The 21633-nt window shown below is 33.5% G+C and overlaps 1 protein-coding gene across 1 annotated transcript in view; it reads right to left on the reverse strand.

Moving 5' to 3' along the window:
- Positions 1 to 2165: 2165 nt before the first annotated feature.
- The window catches only part of LOC111058624 (DNA polymerase theta), a 34746-nt gene continuing 15278 nt past the window's right edge, over positions 2166 to 21633 (reverse strand). The window contains exons 13-24 of the mRNA XM_039445142.1: positions 19757 to 19930; positions 19096 to 19246; positions 17922 to 18165; positions 16979 to 17108; positions 12347 to 15920; positions 11450 to 11631; positions 10857 to 10949; positions 9953 to 10115; positions 9389 to 9540; positions 8341 to 8605; positions 3194 to 3345; positions 2166 to 2673 (exon numbers count right to left, since the gene is read on the reverse strand). Of these exons, the coding sequence (XP_039301076.1) occupies positions 2530 to 2673; positions 3194 to 3345; positions 8341 to 8605; positions 9389 to 9540; positions 9953 to 10115; positions 10857 to 10949; positions 11450 to 11631; positions 12347 to 15920; positions 16979 to 17108; positions 17922 to 18165; positions 19096 to 19246; positions 19757 to 19930 (5424 nt within the window). The 3' untranslated portion in view covers positions 2166 to 2529. The remainder of the gene's footprint in view (positions 2674 to 3193; positions 3346 to 8340; positions 8606 to 9388; positions 9541 to 9952; positions 10116 to 10856; positions 10950 to 11449; positions 11632 to 12346; positions 15921 to 16978; positions 17109 to 17921; positions 18166 to 19095; positions 19247 to 19756; positions 19931 to 21633) is intronic.

Consider the following 21633-nt stretch of genomic DNA (forward strand, 5'->3'; position numbering starts at 1 on the left):
TTGGTTCTGGAAGTTACGCATTGTCCATAAAGCTTGGATATGCAATACTAATGGAACTCCAGCAAGGTCTTGAGCTTTTGGCAGGTGAACACTATTACGAACATGGATTAAGTAAGAATGATGTGATTCACCAGACCTAATAAAGTATCAGCTCATGGACACTGCCTAAAAATAATTTCGAAAACAAAATATGAGTAACATAGAAGAATATTAATAGAATAACTATCATTTTTCAACTAGATGAAAATGTGTTGGCTAAAAACCTCAATTATTGATAATTACCGATTAATTTATTGATATAAATAGCCTATGAATAATATTATTATCAACAGTTTTCTACTGTGATAATAATAGAAAGAGGAGACACGGTATTTCCAAACTGACGCGACTTAATAAATAGTTAAAAAATAGCTTTTGTATGATGCTCAATGTTTCATAGAAAAATTGGATGAATATTGCTATAGCTCATTCTTGATACTTTGATGAAATTTGGAATGAACAATGAAAAATCTGGTGTGGCGCACTCACAAAACTTTCCTTGCCGTTACGAAAATTGATCACCTGACGCTAGTGTACACGCGAATCTCAAGTCTACTATTCAAAGACTTGAGCCAGCTGGTGACAGGACAATAACACTGGAGACACACGAGGTCTGCTATCTCTTCATAGTGAATGATCTAATAGAATCAACAGTTGCCAACAGTTTCCAATTAAATAATCACATTTTATCGAATTTCGAGCTTATTTTCAATTTTAGGTGAAAATGTTGCAAAACATTAATTGTAGAGATTTTCATGCTCAATCTTTTCCACTTAAAATTTTTTGTTTGAATTGTATCTGAAGCCTGATAATTGGGAATCTAGAATCAAACTTTGCATAGATGGGGCGAAGCTCCTGAAATTTTTACAGATATGAGACTTGTGGCAGTTGATAGAGCTTATCAATGACTATTTTAGGTATGAATTTGATCAAAATCGTTGGAGCCGTTTTTGAGAAAATCGCGAAAAAACCCTGTTTTTGACAATATTTTCGCCATTTTAGCCGCCATCTTGAATTTCATTTGATTGAAATTGTTCGTGTCGGATCCTTATATTGTACGGACCTTAAGTTCCAAATTTCAAGTCATTCCGTTAATTGTGAGGTGAGATATCGTGTACACAGACGCACATACACTCATACACACACACATGCAGACCAATACCCAAAAATCTCTTTTTTGGACTCAGGGGACCTTGAAACGTATAGAAATTTAGAAATTGGGGTGCCTTAATTTTTTTCGGAGAGCAATACTTTCCTTAACTATGGTAATAGGGCAAGGAAAATAAAAATTTAGTAAATAGAATAGGTCGTGTACAACTGATACAACCATTTAAGTATCAAATATTAGATTCATTCTTAAACTAAATTCTTCTTAGAACTAAGAGAATAACAATTTATTTGTTATACTCTATTTTGATGTAATATTTGTAGCAATTTAATTTTTAATATTTCAAAGATGTTATCATAGATAGTCCTCACTTTTTTATTCCTAGCATTCATCTAACACAATAATTATTCATACTGTCATCGAAGTTAGATAACTCTCTTATTCTATGGTTTAGGAGGATTTGGCTGAACAGTAATAAATTCATCAAATAATGGGTTTTATTACGAGTTCATAATAATATCTCATCCGAGCGTTCTAGTATTATCAAAATTCACAAAAGATCATGAACGAAAAAATACCAGGAACGATCTATTACATGAGAAAAGATAATAGGAAATGAAATATATCGCTAAAAATATAGGTAATCATACGAAAACCTCTAGAGATTAGAGCCTTCATAATCATATCATTTGTTAAGTGAACGGTATGATAGGATTCAAAGTTGACATGTCTGAATGCAATTTCATCTGAATGCAATCGATATAAATTACATATACCACATTACAGGAAATGATAAAATTGAAAAAGTACTGTAAAATAAAAAGATGAATTAAAAATATATGTAAATTGAAATTCGGGAAACAATTCAGCTACAGTATGTAATATTGGATAAATTACACACGTTCTATCTCTTCGGTGGTCAATATTTAGTTGAGCAGTAGGTCTTCAAGATCTTTCTTTCATAAATTCCTTTTTTTAGGTGTAAGTAAGGTATTAAATGAGTAAAAACATTACTAAAACTCAATAAAACTTTATATAACAATTATTCAACATTATGATACAATCTATACATGCTATACATGCTATAAAAATGTTAATTGAAAAAATATTTATGGAATTGCTTTGAAATTTGAACATCTATAATCAATAGTATCTGCATTAAAACCATATTATAAAATATTTCTAAGAAACATGCAATAAATTAATAATATCTACATTGATAATACAGATTCAGTAAATGTAAAATGAAGATTTTGTGAAAGTTTATGATAAATGCAGATGAGTTGTAGAAGTATGACAATAAATAATTAAAATAGTAAAATAATAATAGTGTATACAGAAAATTCAAATTTTTATACATATAGTAGCATAACACTTATTAATTAATTGACAAAGTTGTATAGAGCTAATTGTCCCCAGGAAGGCCCAACTTTGATTTTGACAGGCAGAGGAACACTCAGAGTTTTCGTGTTTTCCATCTCTGTGCGGATTATTGTTACTGCATCTTCAAGGTGATTCTCGGGTACCTGAAAAAAATGTGAATACTCATATTGTATGAAAATTATCGAGTAATCAATATATTAAATACTAATTGTATCGATTGTGAAAGTCCCATTTATTAATCTATAGATAGAATGCGTTGAATTTCTTAAGAGTCGGGAAGAAATGGGAGGTTTGTAATCGAGTTGAGCAGGGTGTGTAGAATGTTATTGGGCTTTCGTAAGGTTTTATAAGGCTTTACTGGAATTCAAGTGATGATTGTAATCGACGGAAAGATTGTCTGATTGAAAGTTTGAATTTTGCTCAAAACAAAACAGTACAAAGAAAACTCTCAACAGAATAACACATTTTTCAAAATTACAATGATTATACCATTCACAAGAAGAAACATATAAGAAAATGATAAATTATTTATTTTCGTGGAATATGCTGATTCTGGTGCTTATTCTATCTGAAATGTATAAATAAAATGGAAAGCACAAAGGAATAGTATTATATATGGTACAGTATTAGAGTAGTAGTCTTGTACTACAAAATAAATATTACCTCATATATGAGTTCATCATGTAATTGAAGTAGAATATTTGATCCAGGGCAGGAATTCAACAATTTTCTCTCAACTTTGAGCATGCCAAGCTTTGCTATGTCCGCAGCTGATCCTTGAACTGTTGTATTGACCGCTTGTCTTTCCGCCTGACCTGCATATAAAATACCGAATTATTATATTGGAGGTATCGAGATTTTGCAACTTGATATCGACAAGGATAACATTATGATTAACTTTCCTACATACTTTTGTGATGCCATATGCTTAATTTTCAACATTTTTTAGAAAATCGGGATTGCACTTTACTTTAAGTGAACCTGAGAACACATACATTGAGAGTATCAAGTCTTTTTTTAGTTATTGGTTTGTTGTTAATCAGTTAAATTAGTTATTATTTTTTATTCCAGTTCTACTCCTAGTACGGTATTTTAGTGCCAGTTTTTTTATTCGATTACGGAATTATATACTATCGATAGAACTGGTGCACTTAAATTAGTGTCTCCAAAATAGGTCATCAATCAGGTTGATTAAAATGAGAAACAAATGAGGGTTTCCTCTAATAATTATTTAGAAATTTAACATTAATTTCCGAAACACACCATTATAAGTGTGCACGCTATGTTTCCAGCTCTGATTGTAAAACGGAACTCAATGGAGAAAAGAATGTCTAATGACTACACTGGTAATATGGAAGATAATCTTCTATATTTGACAGTGAGATTTGCGTTCTCAAGTAAATACTTGATTATCAGTAGTTTGCTATCCTTGTCAGTCATAAGACAGAGCAGATTTTTCTAACTTCACACTGTTGCCAAATTGTTTATATGATATGAAGAAATATAATGAACTACTCAATATTTCTTCTCAATCATGAAACTTTACTGTCACATCATGAAAAAAATAAATATTTTTTTTGGCGATCATACCTTTGAGATATCAAGAATAATCAACCGTAAAGACTTGAATCACAGCTATCTAAAAATGGCAACTTTTAGGAGGGCATAATGCATTTACGGACAGATATGGAATAGATAGATAGATGGATAGGCTGCCTTTATTTTAAACTTGAGGTTAAAGTTAGGCTTAAGCTAGGGCGCAGCCGGTCCTCCCTTCCACTCAACACTCCTTTATAATTATAATGCATGTACATTACAACAAAATAAGGAAATAATATCCTAAATGAGCTCAATCATTCAATCATTCAGAATTACACAACTTACAGAAAAGTACCACAGGCTAAATCGCCATAACTAAGCTAAGTCCACCTTGCGTGGGAATCTCAATTTCTGAGCTGAGTTGCTGGATCCCACTGACTCTTCATGAGAATATTATTGGGGCAACAGAAATTTGAACTGCAGCAAGTCACCTTATTTTATTTAAACCTTGAATCCGAAATTCAAACTGTCCATTTTCAGGTTTAAAAAATAGAACAAAAGAGAACATTTTTATTATCATCTTGAAACTTTATTTAATATTGATTTACAATGTGAGGTATTCACAGATTCTTGGACATACATTTTTAAAAGTATAAGTATAATATATGATGTATATTTTAAAGGTTGGTGAATTCTCATTTTTCAGATATTTTCGAGGTAAAGCTAGTTAGTTCAATAATAAAAAACAATATTCACTTGGACCATCTACTGAAAAATTTTAATAGGATATATTGATTATAAAACAAGGTGCATGTGAATAGTTGTTACCAATATCTTATCAAGTTCTGCCACCATATCAATCAATTCACACAAACGTATTCATCTTTCACTACATAATACGATCAATAATATACCACAAAATATAGTACAATGTTTCAATGACAGTAAACAGAGTCAAGCCTAAAAATAAGTCAAAATAGAAAACAGAGCTCTCAATCACGTCATATATGTCGTACGTGTAGGTACGAATTTTTGGATAGAATAAGTCATTCCTGAAATAGATTTTTAGAAAATTAGCACCATAAAGGGTAGATTCAAATTCTTCGGGGAACGATTCGATGGACATAACTTTGTAATCAGTGTCGTTGCATGATGGCAAACAATCGCATGAATTTACAGAGTATTCATCATTGATGTCGTAGTGTTTTCTTATGGACACATTCAGCGCACATGATTTGTTTACAGTCGGGCAAATGTGTGTCGTTTCAGTATGCGGCATATAGTACAGAACACAGCCACACAGTTTCAACGTTTTTTTCGTGGCACACTCTACTAAACAATTCTGTCGAGAGTAATACTGGAAGAAATCCAACTCTTTTCCGGACGTAGAATAGCATTGATTGTTGGGAGATAACTTGCTCATAATATAATCATCCTTCGGAAATAGAAGGGTTTGATCTGGATCGATATTTATCTGTAAATGAAGAAAATACTTGGAGTTATACCATCGCATATAGGGACCTGGAACATCCCAAGGATTGTGAATTGCAAACGTACTGTTTTTCGTCTCTTCACGAACAATATCAACCATTTTGAGGCCTATAAACGGACTTGGTATCAACAGTGGGTATGTTGTAATTTTACGATCATCATCCACCATCAACGAGGGAAACCCGTGAATAGTATCATTGTTCAATTGATAGATATTATTATCTTTGAAGAAAGAGTGATGCATTGTATTGTTTTTGTACATTTTGGAGGGTGGGAACGAGTTGCAAGTTGTGCAGAGTCCTTTGAAAGTGTAGGTGTGGTAACAGAGTGTATCGAAATTATAGTAATTGCCGGTCAGAAGATGCATCGCTTGCACCAAATCAGTGAACATATCAATGAATTTCGAATGAGATATTGTGAATTTTTCACCATTAGTCCCATTTTGTGGGGAATGAATGTTGTATTCCTGATTGAATGTTTCTGCAGTCATGCCAAGAATATCAGCTACTTTGTAAAGTGAATCCACTTCATCCGGGTTTTCTGAATGAAGTTCAACGTTTTGCCATAGAATCTTCGTAGCACCACAGAAAGTTACTGCGGGAGCTGGTAGTGTAGTAATTTCATGGGGAACATTTGCCAGTTCTATTGTGATTGGTGTTTCTTTCCATTGAGACAACTTCATTTTAGATATTATTAATAAGGAAATTATGAAAATTGTTAAAACTATGACCCAAAAGAAACGCACTATCCAGTTACTATTCGCGTTAATGATGTATTTCACACCATGGAGGGAGGTATTATTCAGAAACTCCTTCAAACGCGGGTTGATCTTCTTTCTTCTTTTTCTTCTACGGCCTTCCTCGCGAACAGAACTGTCCTTGTTTTTCGAAACACTATCATCTGGAGCTTCCATTGATTAAAAACTCTTCGTACCGTACTGAATGCTCAACTAAAGTACTGAATAAATGCAACTATAAGCAACTCATCCGACCCTGGATATAATTCAACTGAAAGCTAATTACTTGCATTTATAGGTGATGAGACATGCAATGATTCTCCCCTTGAGGATTCTCGTCTCCATTAATAAAGTACTGTGTCATGGTTTCTAATTATTGTGAGATGTTATCCCTAACTGATATCAATTTAGTTTTATCATAACTGAATTACGGCAATAACTCCTTGGAAAATCAGATATGAATCCAGCTGGGACTCTGATGTATAGGAAATACAATTACTTATGAAATTTATTGATGAAGCCGTTCATTATCGCAGTATACATGAACTGACACTTGATAGATTTATGCCCTTTCTTCATCAAATCGTATAAATTAAAGAGAACTTTTAATTTCTGGATCAAAAAACGAACTAAGTTCTGTCCAATTTTTTTATTGTCGCCGCCACTCAATTGGGACATATTTCAATATTATCCTCAAGAAGAGAATAATCTCGTTACATCTTGTACTTATTGTATGAATCAATAAATCAATAAAAAAATCAATCAATCTTGTTACACATTCACTTTCTTTGCGAGCAACTCGTATTTATGTAAAAATTGAAAATTAAAGTACAATTTCTTCAACTTTATTTAGTACCCTACTAAGTAGAGTATTTATTACCCTAGGAGCCTAGTTTTCATTAGTAGAGTTGATGGTAGAGTTTCCTGGGAAAGTACTTACTATCTTGTGAGCTCTCTCAATGAAAACGTTAATGGTAGAGTACGTTTTTAGTATTTTACTTTTGTAGTTTACTCTAGTAGTTTACTCTACCATGGTAGAGTACTTTTTTAGTTTTTAGTAGAGTCGAGTGGGATAGCACCGTGGGATAGTACTCTACCACTTGCCTTCTCCCACCACCGCTTCTTACTCTACTCTACCACTACTATGTTAATGAAAACAGTCTCGAGCTAGTAGAGTAGAGTAAATAAGTACCAATTCAAGGTTGGTTCTGTTCACTAGACAACACACTTTACCTACTATTCTCAATTGTAGTGTAAACAGTTACTCCACCAAGTAAGTAGAATAGAGCTAGCTCGGTCCAGTTAGTATGCCAGTTACTCGACCACTAACTCTACTAGTGAAAACCAGGTATATAATCTATTTAGTACCCTAAAGGGTATTTTAGTACCATTTCTTCAAATTGAGGACCCTAAAAAGGGTACTTCGAGAATTTTTTCATAATCTTCTTACATTATTTTTATCGGAACAAATTTGGTAGCCTGGACCGTATCACACTAGTGGTGTGAACAATTTGGTTTGAATGGTGGCTATTCAAAGTTTTTACAGGCAAAAAAGATTATGTTTTAACAATGGATGAAAAATGAAAGTATTGGTCATGATTATATACAATGCAGTTTGTTCCTGCTATCTGATATTCACAGAACGGATAATTTTAAGAATGTGGCCCTGACTCTTTTTTACATGACTTCCAAGGTAGAAGGTTTTTTCAATAGCCAGATCATAAGAGTTTGAATTTTGTAGAGACACAACTGTAGATCCCGTATACCCTTACCATCTTCCAAGTCAAACTTTTCTTCCAAGTCTAGTAGCCATCCGATTCAGGATGACAGACCCTATATAATCATTTACATTAATTTGTACAGACCTGCTGAATCAATTACAATCAAAATTGAGGGTCGAAGAGCGACCATGAATTCTATTCAAAGTCTAATAGGTCAATAACTCTACAGAGAATAATGGCATCATGTAATCGAACACTAAACTTATCAGTCAAGAAGCAAGTCGGGATAGAAAAGCGATTGCATGTAAACATTTTTCACTTACTTCTGAGAGATGAGTTTTTGCTAGCAATGTCAGGCAAATAGCGCACTCTGTTGAGAATGGTTCGAACTTGCTTAGTAGCTTGACACTGAGCAACGACCTTGGCCAAGTAGGACTGCAGAGCAGGATAGGCCTCTTCGAAAGAGCGCATCATCTCCCTTGCATCAGCCTCAGTCAACTCCAGCTGCTCTGCCAAACTGGTCACACCCATGCCGTAGATCAACCCATAACATATCTGTTTTGTATGGTGCCGCATTTCATCAGTTACCTGAAATAGTTTGGAGGGAAAATGATTATTTGTTAGGTACAGCATGAACGCTCTTATCCTTACAAAACTCGAGAAAAATAGCAATGTTGGTGCTATCCATCCCAGAGAGATAGTCAAAAATTCAAAAGTCTACATAAATATAATGTTGGACAATACTATCAAGATAGTAGTGACCCAAAAGGAGATACTATGTTTACATTTCCAATTATATGATCAAGTCCATCTAGAACTGACTTAAATTATATAGTTGGATTTATTATTGTTCAATTCAATAAATTGTGCTTTTATCCATTCATGTTTGAGTAAGTGGTGATTTCTGAGATGAGTAATGGAGGTTCATCACAGCTCAATACAATACACAAGATAATGTGCAAACAATGTTCAATGAAAAAAATCCGTGAAAACATAGTACATAAGAATTATTCAGCACATTTCCACTTCAGAATGACTATAAACAGCTATTCTAAGGATAATTATTTCAAAGCTCTTCCACTGAAATGCCATCTCAAGCTTAGATCTTTCCAGTCTCTTCCATTTAGGAATATTTGAGATATCCAAGCTTACTTCTTTGGGATGTAGTTTAATTCTCATCCCCAAAATTATTTCTGGAAGAATTATTTTCTTGGTTAAAGTGGATCAAGAACACATAAGATTGAACATTGATGGAGAACAGTCTTTCAAACACCTTGAGCTTCATAAGTATTAGGAATTTTAGAGGTCAAGTAAAGGGTAAGCTCAGCAGACACTCTCCTCATAATAAAACATTGACAGTAAATTTATTACCTGAGAGTCGGGAATTGAATGCCATGAAGCTGCAATACTAATGAATACATCATCGCACGTTCGAAAAGCATCTAGAAGGCAGGTATCTTGAGAAAGGTGAGCTAGCAATCTCAATTCCAATTGGCAGTAATCAGATGATATCAGTACAAAACCTACAAAAATGAATAATACATTAGTTGGTTGAATTCAATTTGTGTATGATAATGAAGCTTTTACAAAAACTAATTATTTGTATACCGTACTGTTGATGGAGTGAAATGTAATTTTCATCACGATACAATCATTATATCTATCATGATTAGTGTATCTGTTCCAAAAGATCATAGACCTCAACACTATCATTATGTTATCACAATTTTATATGAACCAAATTTATATTTTTGTTTGTATCGGAATACATATGTGTTTGGTACATTTTTGCTCATCTTGTATCAAACTGAATTTATATAGTGAAAATTTGGAGCATCATTGTTTCAAATCTTGCATTAGAGCACTGAGCTGCTAGTCATTGAAATGAAAGTGAAAACCCGATTATTATCAATTCATTTATTAGGATAAACTTACCGGGAGATGGTAGAAAGGCAGATCGTAAGCTGAACACTTCATCATCGATTTGTAAATCTTTGGGGACGTTTTGTAATTTCATTGACACTCTGCCTGTTTGCGTGCAAGTTGTGTAGCAGCCATACAGTCTTGCTCCACTTTCTAATAAGAACGGACCCAAAGACTACAACAGAAAAAGTTGAATCGGTTGAAATTATAGCTGTGAATCCAGCAAAATTAAATAGAAATCTTTGATTTACATCGACATACGATTTTTATGATATATTGTCATGTAAAAGCAGATTGAAATTAATTTACAAGTTAAAGCAGTATTGTGCAATTAATTTTTCAACCATGGGGTTCTATCACTTCTGAGTAGTTGTGAAGGTTATATTGTTGTCCATTTATTTATTTAGCATATGGCGCTACGACACAAATAATCTAAATAGTAAAATTAAATAATCTGTGTATTTTATCTAACACACTCACACATATCAACTGTTATCCATTGCTGTTTCACGAGAGATTGAAACCGAAACTGATATCTAGATTTTTAAAATCTGTGATTTGACAATATAAAGTCTTTTTATTCAAAATGGGGTTCTATCATAATAAACTATTGAGAAGGAATAATAAATGCCAACATAACATTGCATTATATTTAATTAAACTTTTCATTGTAGATTGTGTTTGATGATTGAATGATTCAATATAATATTGCAAAACATTTGGCAAACACTTAAGAGTAATAAGTTTACTTTAAAATTATTGATTTGTATTGATTTTAAAAAATTTGAAATACCTATCCAAAAACCTAATTATTAGAATAGAATAAAATATGGAAGCGATTCGGAGCAATGATATTTCATAAATGTTGAGGACTCTGAAATAAACTGAACTATAGCGGCTTGTAATGTTTACATACCTTTGTTTTCAATGTATATAGTTTACCCCATTTTTTGACAGTCTCCGATAGCACATTTTCACCTTCATGTGTATCACCCAAGAGTTGTAAAACCTGGAAAATCAAAGAGGTGCATGAAGAAAATTGTAGAGTATTTCCAAGTGAAAATATACAACACATTGCATATTTAGCTTTGGATGAATACTATTGTAACTATGATTCGCGTTTTTTTCAATAATAAATGTTTTCTTTATAAAAATATTTCAGAATTAATATTGAATTTGATAGGGAAATTTTCAATAATCATTTCAACTGGCAATACGCTCAATTAATTACAAAATGTGAGCTTTTGAAGATTCCAAAAAATGTGTAATTATATTCTATTATTTATACAATGTAAGTATTAACAAAATTCAAATTACAAACTTGCAGACTTCTTTATGAACATTTTAGCCGAATGAATCCTTCAACGGTTGAGCTAATGATTTTGGTTATTTACTTTTTATCTCTATTGATAGGTATAATATTTGACAATCCAATAAATTTTAAATGGTGTTGCTCCATTAAAATACGGTAAAGATATTTCATGGTAATTATCAAATGATCTTTAATACCTTGTTTAGATCAGCTTTTGATCTCATGTTGAATTTTCTTTGAGCAATTTGGAAAGCTGTCTCCTGAAGTTCGGACATTTTTATGTCGACACGATCCATCAACAGCTCGGCATATTCTCGGTCGAATCTGAAGCCAATGCTCTCCATGCGGCTCAGTGTGAATTGTACCGGCATTTCAACAGCTGCGGTGATAAATTCCATCTTATTCAAATGAATCAATAATACTACACAACTAATTATAAATAGGAGGAAAATTACATCTAACTCAAATAATATTTCAATACCAAACAAAAAATAATGATAAATAGGAGGAAAATTCCATCAAACTAAAATGGTGTTGTAATGCCAGACAACAAATTATAAATAGTACAACAAAATACAGTGCAAATAATACAAGCTTAGGTACTTTACACAACAGGGTTAGGCAGATAAGTATGGAAATATGAATAAGTGTTATTCTCTTTTTTTTCATTGAACAGATCAAATTCAGTAAACTTACTCAAATTTAATTTTTGCATCAAATAGATCAACTATTGAGATACAACTATTTGTTCAATATTCTAAATATCATGACTGGAAATAAAGATTTTCATTGAACGCTATAAAAATCAAGGTTTGATGCATTTTGAAAATCGTTACTCACAATCATCTCATCCCATTACACACGCAGAAGTTGAAAAGCTCATGAGAATATCATCCGCAATAAAAACATAATAAAAATGAATAAATGGAGCTTGAAGAAAGTCACTAATATTATAATTATTTTCAGATAAATTCCTTGAATTTCAATTTGGTTAGCATGGGAAAAATTCAATACTTAATATTCCATGATTGATTGAACTCAATGAGTGTTTTAAATTAAAATTATCTAAAAACATATCTATAGTACTCACTCACATTTATATGACATAAGAAGTTCAGCCTGCTTCAATTTCTTCTCGAGCAGTAAATTCAATGACCATAACTTGATAGTGTCAGCACCTACAGTAACGTTGCAGTCGTACTGAGGACACTTGATGTTGTTGGTTTTCACCATGTTCTGTAAAGACCGACATCTGCTGAAAGGCGTGAACATCCAGTCGGCAATTATGGGATCACTTCCTTCACACCAGAAGTCAGTTCCCATACAGTTCTTCAGCAGTTTAATGGTTGGTTTCAAATCATAGATGACTATAGTGATGTTTTCTTGTTTGAACAATGCTTTTATGATCGGCACACATGGACAGTCGGATTTTCTCAAGTCCAAGTAGTACAGCGATGATTCGCCCCAGTAGATGGCTATTCCAATGAGAGTAGTGTTACCGCAACAGAAATCGCCGCTTGTATCACTTGTTTGCGAACGGTTTCCTAAGATACGGGCGCCTATGGATTTCGATCTGGATTCCCCCTGTTTCATCACATCTAGACCAACCGCCAATATCCTTCTTTTCGCTAACTCTTTTTCAAAGTGTTGTAATTTCAAACTATCGCCACACACATGTTCCGTAGTCACCGATAGACTTGAAGTTTGTGTTTTCTTATTTCCTGGGGATGCAAATTTCTTTGAAGGCGATTCACTGCACGCATGCTCAGTAGTGACAGATATATTTGAAGTTTGTGCCTTCTTATTTACTGGAGATACGAATTTCTTTGATGGCGATTCACTCCTCACATGCTCAGTAGTGACAGATGTATTTGAAGTCTGTGTTTTCTTGATGACTGGAGATGCGAATTTCTTTGAAGGAGATTCACTGCACTTATGCTCAGTAGTGTCAGTATTTGAAATTTGTGTTTTCCTGTTGACCGGAGATGTGACTTTCTTTGAAGGCGTACCAACTGATTTAGAAGTAGATGGCTGATCACTGTTTCTATATCTACATGGAGATTGAATTCGTGAAGGGGAAGTGACAGCCACATCGGAGCTTGAATTCATTTTGGCGGCCATTGCTCTCGTGTACACACCACTGGACATCAGCGAAATATCGTCTTGAGAGCTTAAAATATAATCATCTAAATTGAAATCGCTAGTTGTGGGTGCATCAACTTTACTTTCAGCATTAATACTGACTTGTTTACTGTTATGACACGAGCTGTGGTCATTAATATTGGTTTTGTTGAACTCATACATCGACTGCATCCCAGCAGCTGCCTCTAATAGTGAACTCGATAACTCATTGTTGACAGGAAGCCTGCAACCATTCTGTCTTTTCAAATGAAGCTCAGGAAATAATAACGAGTCCCGTTTTTTAGAATGCCTTCTATTCACTGTTATAGACGGAGGTCCCATAATAATGGGTGGCTTCATTACTTCTTCTGGCTTGACACTTTCGGATACTGATTTTTTCAATACTGGAGCTGGTTCTGTATTTTTTATAGAACAATCGTTTGTGACTACAGATTTTCCAAAGAGAGAGGTGAAATGTGTTTTTCTAGAGAACCTACTGCTATGAATCGATGAAATACTTTTGTTCAACAATGAGCTACACTTTTCAACAGGAGTTCCAGCAACCGTATCATCGTCATCATCATCATCTTGAACTGACTTTAGTTGTGTTTTTGTTAAGAAGGACAGTTTGTTTGAACAGTAATTATTACTAGAAGAACTGATTTTATCATTTGGTGTAGAGGGGATGAAATCTTCATCGAAAGAAATTGAATCACAGTTATCAGCTTCCTTAATTTCTGTAGCATAATTCTTTGGAGTTGTTTTTTCAACGGGAGGGGTCTTCAGTTTAGATGGACCAGGCCCACTGAATTGATCCAACACATTGAAAAGTTGAGTATCAACTGATAATGAATCAAACAAAGATGTCCTCCTTTTCTTTGTTGCTGGTTCTCTCTCATCGACTAATTTATGATCTATTGCATTTGTCTGTTTGTCAGGCAAAATACTCATCTCATTATTCCTCATCTGTTCAACATCATGACTAGTCTTCAAGCGTTTGGCATCATCTTCAAAAGGCAATGACAATTTCCGTTTTTTGGTTTCAACAACTGAAAACAAGAATGAGTTTTCTAATATACTTCCACCTCCCCAATTACTATCCATATCTTCTAGAGAGTTTGGTCTAATATCAACTGCTTGCTTACTTTTTATGTTATCACAGATAGGCGAATGTTTAAATATGTTCATTATATTTCTATTAATATTAACATTGGATAAGGGAGTACTAACTCTAACATTGCTCATTAATTTCAGTCTATTAGAGGAGAAAACATCAGGAGAATTGACGGATGTTTCTGGTAACATAGTTTGAGACGTTTCCACCAATACCGTATCGGCTTCATATAGGCTTATCACATTCTTCGCTTTTGCGTCATCGATAGTTACAGCATCGTTTAAATTATCACTTCTTCGAGTATCATCAGGCCGACCAAACATTTCTTCACTCAAATTCAAATCTCTCAAACTAAAATCACCATCCTGCGTTGGAAACTTGAATTCATGTTTTGGTTTCTCTGCCGGAACACAGTTATCATTGTTATCAATCTCATGATTTTCAAACATATCAAGATCTTCATGATTTTCAACAGTATGCGCTTCTTGATTTTCAATATCTCTATCAATACCATCACGAATCGACTCGTTTTTTGTAGACGTTGGAGTGGAGGGAGGTGGGGTGATTGTGTATTCCAAATTTAAACTACATGATGACTCACATGATGATTCGAATAAATCAATACTATGCCTTGTACTTTTTTGGCTTTTGGTATTCTCGCCATTCAACTCTCTTATATCATCACCACACTCAACATTTTCTTCCACTCTTTTTATTCCAGCATCAATTTGATTTGAATTATTTCCCTCGATATTTTTCACCTCAGAACTAACGTCATTCACACATGATTCTTGATGTTTGTTGAATTCAATATCAGTTTCTGGTTCAGCTTCATTTGGAATTAGACTACCCTCATCATATTTTTCACAATTGACAGCTATTGCAGCATTAAAATGACTCAAAGAATCCACATCAGGTTCAAATATTTGAGAATTCTCAATAACTCTGTCATCGGCATTATCTTTATCTCTACAGTCTGTATTTTGTTCATTTCCAGTGATCAGTATTATATCCTGAACCCCATTTTCTTCATTTCCAGTGACCAGTATTGTATCCTGAACTCCATTTTCTTCATTTCCAGTGATCAGTATTGCATCCTGAACTCCATTTTCTTCATTTCCAGTGATCAGTATTGCATCCTGGGCCCCATTTTCTTCATTTCCAGTAACCAGTATTGTATCATCCTCAGCTATTTTCATTTCATCATTATGAGGCGTGTCAGTTTTGGGCTGAAGTCCTATGTGCACTGCGTCCCCGGCTGTCGAATCTCTTTCATCCACTTGGAATTGAGTGAGTGATCCTTCCGCAGAATTTTCTGCTTCCTCTTTATTCGTATCAAGATTTGAATTCACACTTGATGGTTGGCCTTCGTTCTCAATTATAGCCAGTGAACTTTCCTCGGTCCATTTAGCAGTTTCCAATCCCAGTTCAGCCTGCAATCAGAAAATAATTAATGTAGAAACATCTTCAATAAAGCTGATTTCCTAATGAGTCAAATTAGAGTGAATTAGTTTTGTGAAACAGTTAAGGGAGAGTAATACGAATTTAATGATTACTAAAATAATAAAGATTTTCTAGTACCAACATTATGCAAAAATCAATAACCCAATATAAAACATATATTCCAAATAAAAAAATAGCTAAAAAGAAGTTACTTCTACTCATAGTAACATTATTTTGTCTTTTGACAAGAAACACATAATTAAAAATGCAAATTGTAAATCAGACATTCGAACAATAGATCAGTAAATGAAATTAAATCTTTTAATGTGTATGGATCTATATCATAATTCATAAATGTAATAAAGGAAAGAATTGGCTTGTACACGTGAGGGATGGGAAATTCATGAATGGCGTCCGAACTATTGGACTGATTAAATTGGAATTTTGCATATAGATTTTTAATTTACCAAGGATGGGTTATAGGCATATTTAAAATTTTCAAGATTTCAGTAGGTCAAGTTTTCAATTAGACCCTTGCGGAGCACGGGTTACCTGCTAGTATATAATAAAGCTATATGTAATGGAGCTAACAGAGCAATCCACCCGTCAAATAATTCCACAAATGATTTGAGCGATTTATAAATCAATGACATTCATATTGTACATTATGTGCTAAATTGCTTGCAGGAAACTTTTTATTTAAACTGTAATCAACTTATAGCTATAACAACTTGAATTCAACTTTGTTGCTATCAATTGAAACAACTTATTTCGAAATCCAGTTGAAAGGGAAATAACCAATCGAATCTCTTTCATGTACTTGGAATTGAGTGAGACATCCTTTCGCAAATAATTATATACTAAATTCTATAGGTAATGTCTTCGTAAGTTTGAATAATAAAATCGATAATTCACAAACGGTTTTCATAGACAAAGATAACGATGATGATGATGATCTTGTTTTAAAGGATCAATAATAATTATAATTTTTTTCAAAATCGATAATTTCGAAGCTTTTTTCATAGACGATAATCTTGTTTTACAGTACCTGCAAAAATTCACGTGCTTCTCGTATTAAAAGATGCGCTGCTTCTCTTTCAGTTTGACTGGATCTCCCAGTCAGCCAGATATGCTTTCTATTCATGTGTTCACTATTCGCTGCTGGTTCTACCTTATTGCTGAAAAATTGAGAACAATTTACAATCGTCAAATAAATTACGGTAACTGTGTGGATTATCTAAATGAAAGACGTTCATTCTTGGCTCTGGACACTTGACAATGTGTGCCACAGCTTAGAGAAAATCTGTAGATTACATAAGAGTAGTATGGAGTTCTTGTGAGATGTTGCCAGTGTACTAAGCAGATACACTAGAAGACACTTACTTCCTAAAACCTGTATCTCCGCTATATTTTACAAGAAACTGAGGGAGTTTGTTTAATCTACCAACGAGCTTCAAGAAGTTATAAGTATCTGCAACAACCAATAAGTATTCAACAATCATATTTTGTTGCAGTTTTTTCTTATGGCTCCTTCATAGAAATATCCTATCATTCATATCTTTAAATATTAAATCATTCATAACAATAATTACATTATTAAAGCCTTCATAGAAATATCCTATCATTCATATCTTTAAATATTAAATCATTCATAACAATAATTACATTATTGAAGCTAAAAACGTTACTTTGTGCACGAATGACCAAATACTAGTAGCTTACTTCTGATTTTTTTGCATTATATAAGGAATTCTTTATTCGAATTTATTTATACACACGTACATTGATAATCACAATATCATTCTCAACTCATTATGAATGAGTATAATAAGAATGAGTATTATAATTATTGACATTAAGAATTCATTCAATCATTTTGAAAGTGGAAGATATAGATAGCCACTTAATTAGCAATACATAAAGTATCGTCTATAGGATAACTTTCTATACTACACTTAGGTACGTCAACTATATAGACGTCTTCTGCTCACCTTTCAAATGGAATAGCGCTTCTCAGTGCCTTTTCGACCTTTTCGACTTTGGCGGTAGCCAGTTTTGACAGAGTCCCAATCTTGGCATTGAATAAGGCTCGCGCTTGCACTGCGCTCATGCAATCCACACGCAGTAAGTCGATGAGTTCCCTGTGAACCCCGAAATGCAGTCGGTCAGCGAACTGCGAAACTAGCAGCTCCATACTTGACCAGCCCAATCTCTTGCAGAACTGTGTCACCATACCTGCAAATACAATCAATAAAATAGATAAATGAATAAATAAATAAGTGAATAAATAAGAGTACAGTTTACAATTGAACCAAAGCTGTAACTTCACTTTCGTTGTAAAGCTAAATCATCTCCTATCTTATACCCTTCATTGCATGCAGTAAAACCTGATTCAATTGAAATTTTCGTCTCCGTATTCAAAAGGTTCTATAGAAAGAGTTTTTTCCATTTTATTCATGTCATGCATTGTACAATAATAAAATAATGATACAAGTCAAATACATACGGTAGTCACATTTACATTGATACATTACAACATTTGGTTAAAAATATTCAGATATTAAAATAACAAGATGACAAGACAAGAGTCACATCAATTTAAAAACCTCTCAATTCAAAAGGTTCCGTTACACTATAAAAACGTTTTTCGATCAGCCAGTCCTTCAATTTATTCTTAAACAAAAACGCTGAGTCCCAATTCTACTGTAATCCTTATAATTCTATGTTTTTTTAACACAGTTTGAACCACCAATCCAAATTATTAGAACTTCTCAGTTGATGATAATCATACAGCATTTTTTGCCTACTATTCGTTGTTTCCAAATGAATTACTGCTAGAATTTCAGTTTGGAGTGGATTAAATACAAATTTACGACAGAACAGAAGTTTTTTACCTAAGCCCAACATAACATTAAACACTGGTGTGCATTTTGAATGCTTGCTACCATCGGACTCCGTAACATCCATATTAACATCATTAAATATATTAGCATCCATAATTTTCAACAATAAATTATTGGCTTTCCCATATAACAGACCACTAATTCAATATTAACTTCGTGTATAAAAGGCTGTGTTTATATGGAATTATATATAGGGGAATGAACCTGTCAATCACCATAGTACCATGTAGTGTAGATAATTGAAATGATTTTTCCATAATACCTGCAAATGTTGAAGATGACTGTTGAAGCGATTGCAACATTCCTTTCGAACACTTGTACTTTTCTGAAACTTTGACCAGAGGCACCTCATTGACAAGGTCTTGAAGAGCGAGTGCAGTGTAAAATCTACGGAATATTGACAGTTTTTCCATCTGTAAAAAAAATATAAGATATAAATTATCCTAATAATTTTCTATGTATTATCTATTTATGAATTACATCAGTTTTTGAATATTTCCATTATTAATTATAAAGTAGACAAGAGGGATAAAACAGCAGTAGATAAAAAATAAAATTATTGAGAAGGCACTGTTGAATATTGTGTGTGATAAGTATAGTGCAACAATTCATTTCCAGAGTGTTTTTACCAACAGAGTAAAGGTAATTTCTGGTGTATTGGAACAGGAAATAATGAAAAATATCTAACTACTTAAAAAAAAACAAATTTTGATAATATTACACTGTAAAGAGCAAACAGTATCTTCCTCATTGTACCAGAACAATGGTGGAATTCCTTGTAATTCTCAAGAAAAGTTCAAGAAAAATGAAGGAATTCCTTGTAACTCTCAAGAAAAGTTCAAGAACAATGAAGGAATTTCTTATAATTCTCAGGACAAGTTCAATCAAATCATATGTAACATTGCAAGAGTAGGATCACCTACCTGATCGGAAGAGTTTGTGTTGATGTTGCCTCTGATGGCACGCACGAGGAATCTCTCCTCGACGCCGACCATTTCGCCCACTCGCTGCATGCTGGCTGACAGACCCTCCCACAGGGCAAACGCACTCATCCAGTCCAACTGTCGCCATTGCTCACTCACACTGAATGGTGTCACCTGGACAATAAACATTTGCACAATTCATATCAATCTCCTCCAGCACAGACATTCTAGATGAATAGGATCAGTACATCTGTCACACAACCTGCATTCATCTCATCCTCATTTTTGTAAACCAACAGATTTCATACCCATGTAGTTTAATATACCTTGAAGTAGATATTTAGGGCCGGTTTCCGAGCTCGGGATTTGGCCAAGTTCTAGACTTTAAACAGCTGGAGTCAGAAAATTGGCTTTCCGAAACGGGGCGTAGTCGCAGTCATTGTCATAGTCACATTTGAATTAAATTTCAAAAAACTAGAAAATTAAACACAAAATAAAATAATGAGAAAATAGAGAAAAGTTTCAGGTATTTAGAATTATCTAGAAATGTTTAATTTCGTCAAGGAAAAACGTTTCCAATTATAGAAATGAGAAAATAAAAACTGCAATTACTGTTACAAAAACTGCGACTACGCCCCGTTTTGAGAAGCTACCAAATTTTGTGACTCCAGCTTTTTAAAGTCTAGAACTTAGCTAAATCCCGAGCTTGGAAACCGGCCCTTATTGTGTTTTGTAAAGGTGTGTTACTCATGTATTGTATTTAGTAATTTATGATACCTACTATAGTCTGTAAAATCCTTAGTTTGCAGCATTAGTCTCATGGAGTTCAGTGCTGCCAGATTTCACAGAATCCAGAGAGCCTGTGAAATAATTGTGTGAGAGAAAGAGCGAAGAAGAGAGCGTAGGTCTTTCTGATAGAATTATCATGTAAACGGCAAAAGTGGCTCCTATTGAGATAAAATTGACCATAAAGCTCCGTGCTGCAAACTAAGGTTTGCACGGACTATAGCAGGTGACTCAAGCACAGGGGAAAATTTTGTGTTGTAAAATGCAATCTACTTATGCCCAGAAAACATAAAAAAATGGAATAATTTATTTATTTGTTGGATAGAGCACAATACAATAGTCGGAAAAGAAAAAGCAGGCTATTGCCCAGAACTTCTTCTATTTCCTAATTTTGTCTCAAATCGTTCCAAATATTATTTTGGTTATAATTATTTATTATTTTGTCAAAATTACATGAATAATCTTCATCAGAGTTGAAAATTCTCAGCAAGAAAAAAAGATTTTAATTGGTCTCGAATCCGCTACCTTTCATTCATGAATTACGCCATTACTTTCACTTGGAGAAAGCTCTGTTTGGTTGGACTTTTATTGTTGCGTAAACTTTGAATCACAAATTGTATTGATTTGTTTAAATTATTCAATTATAATTAATTGATTAATAAAAATGAAAATAAGCCTTTATCAGTTAATAAGTTCATTATTTCATAAGTGAAAATCTGTCAATCTTGTATTTCCTATTCCGTACATGTATAAGACAATTCCTATCTTCTATATTATAATAAATGAAAGAATTGGTTTACACACGTACGGGATAGGGAATTCAAGAATGACTCATCATCACGTCTGAACTACTGGACTGATTGAAATTTTACATATACATTTTTAATTTACCGAGGATGGTCCTAGGCATATTTATTTCAGTAGGTCAAGCTTTCAGTTTGACATGTTTTAAATTAGACCATTGCGGAGAAAGGGTCACCTGCTACTTATTGATAAAAAAGATTATGAAAGATTTGGAATACACTCATTTTGACTGTAGCTGAGACGGTGAATGAACAAGTGTATTGAAAGGAAACATTCATTCATTCTTT

Source organism: Nilaparvata lugens, chromosome 1 (genome assembly GCF_014356525.2).
Source record: "Nilaparvata lugens isolate BPH chromosome 1, ASM1435652v1, whole genome shotgun sequence".
Classification (NCBI taxonomy): Eukaryota; Metazoa; Arthropoda; class Insecta; order Hemiptera; family Delphacidae; genus Nilaparvata; species Nilaparvata lugens.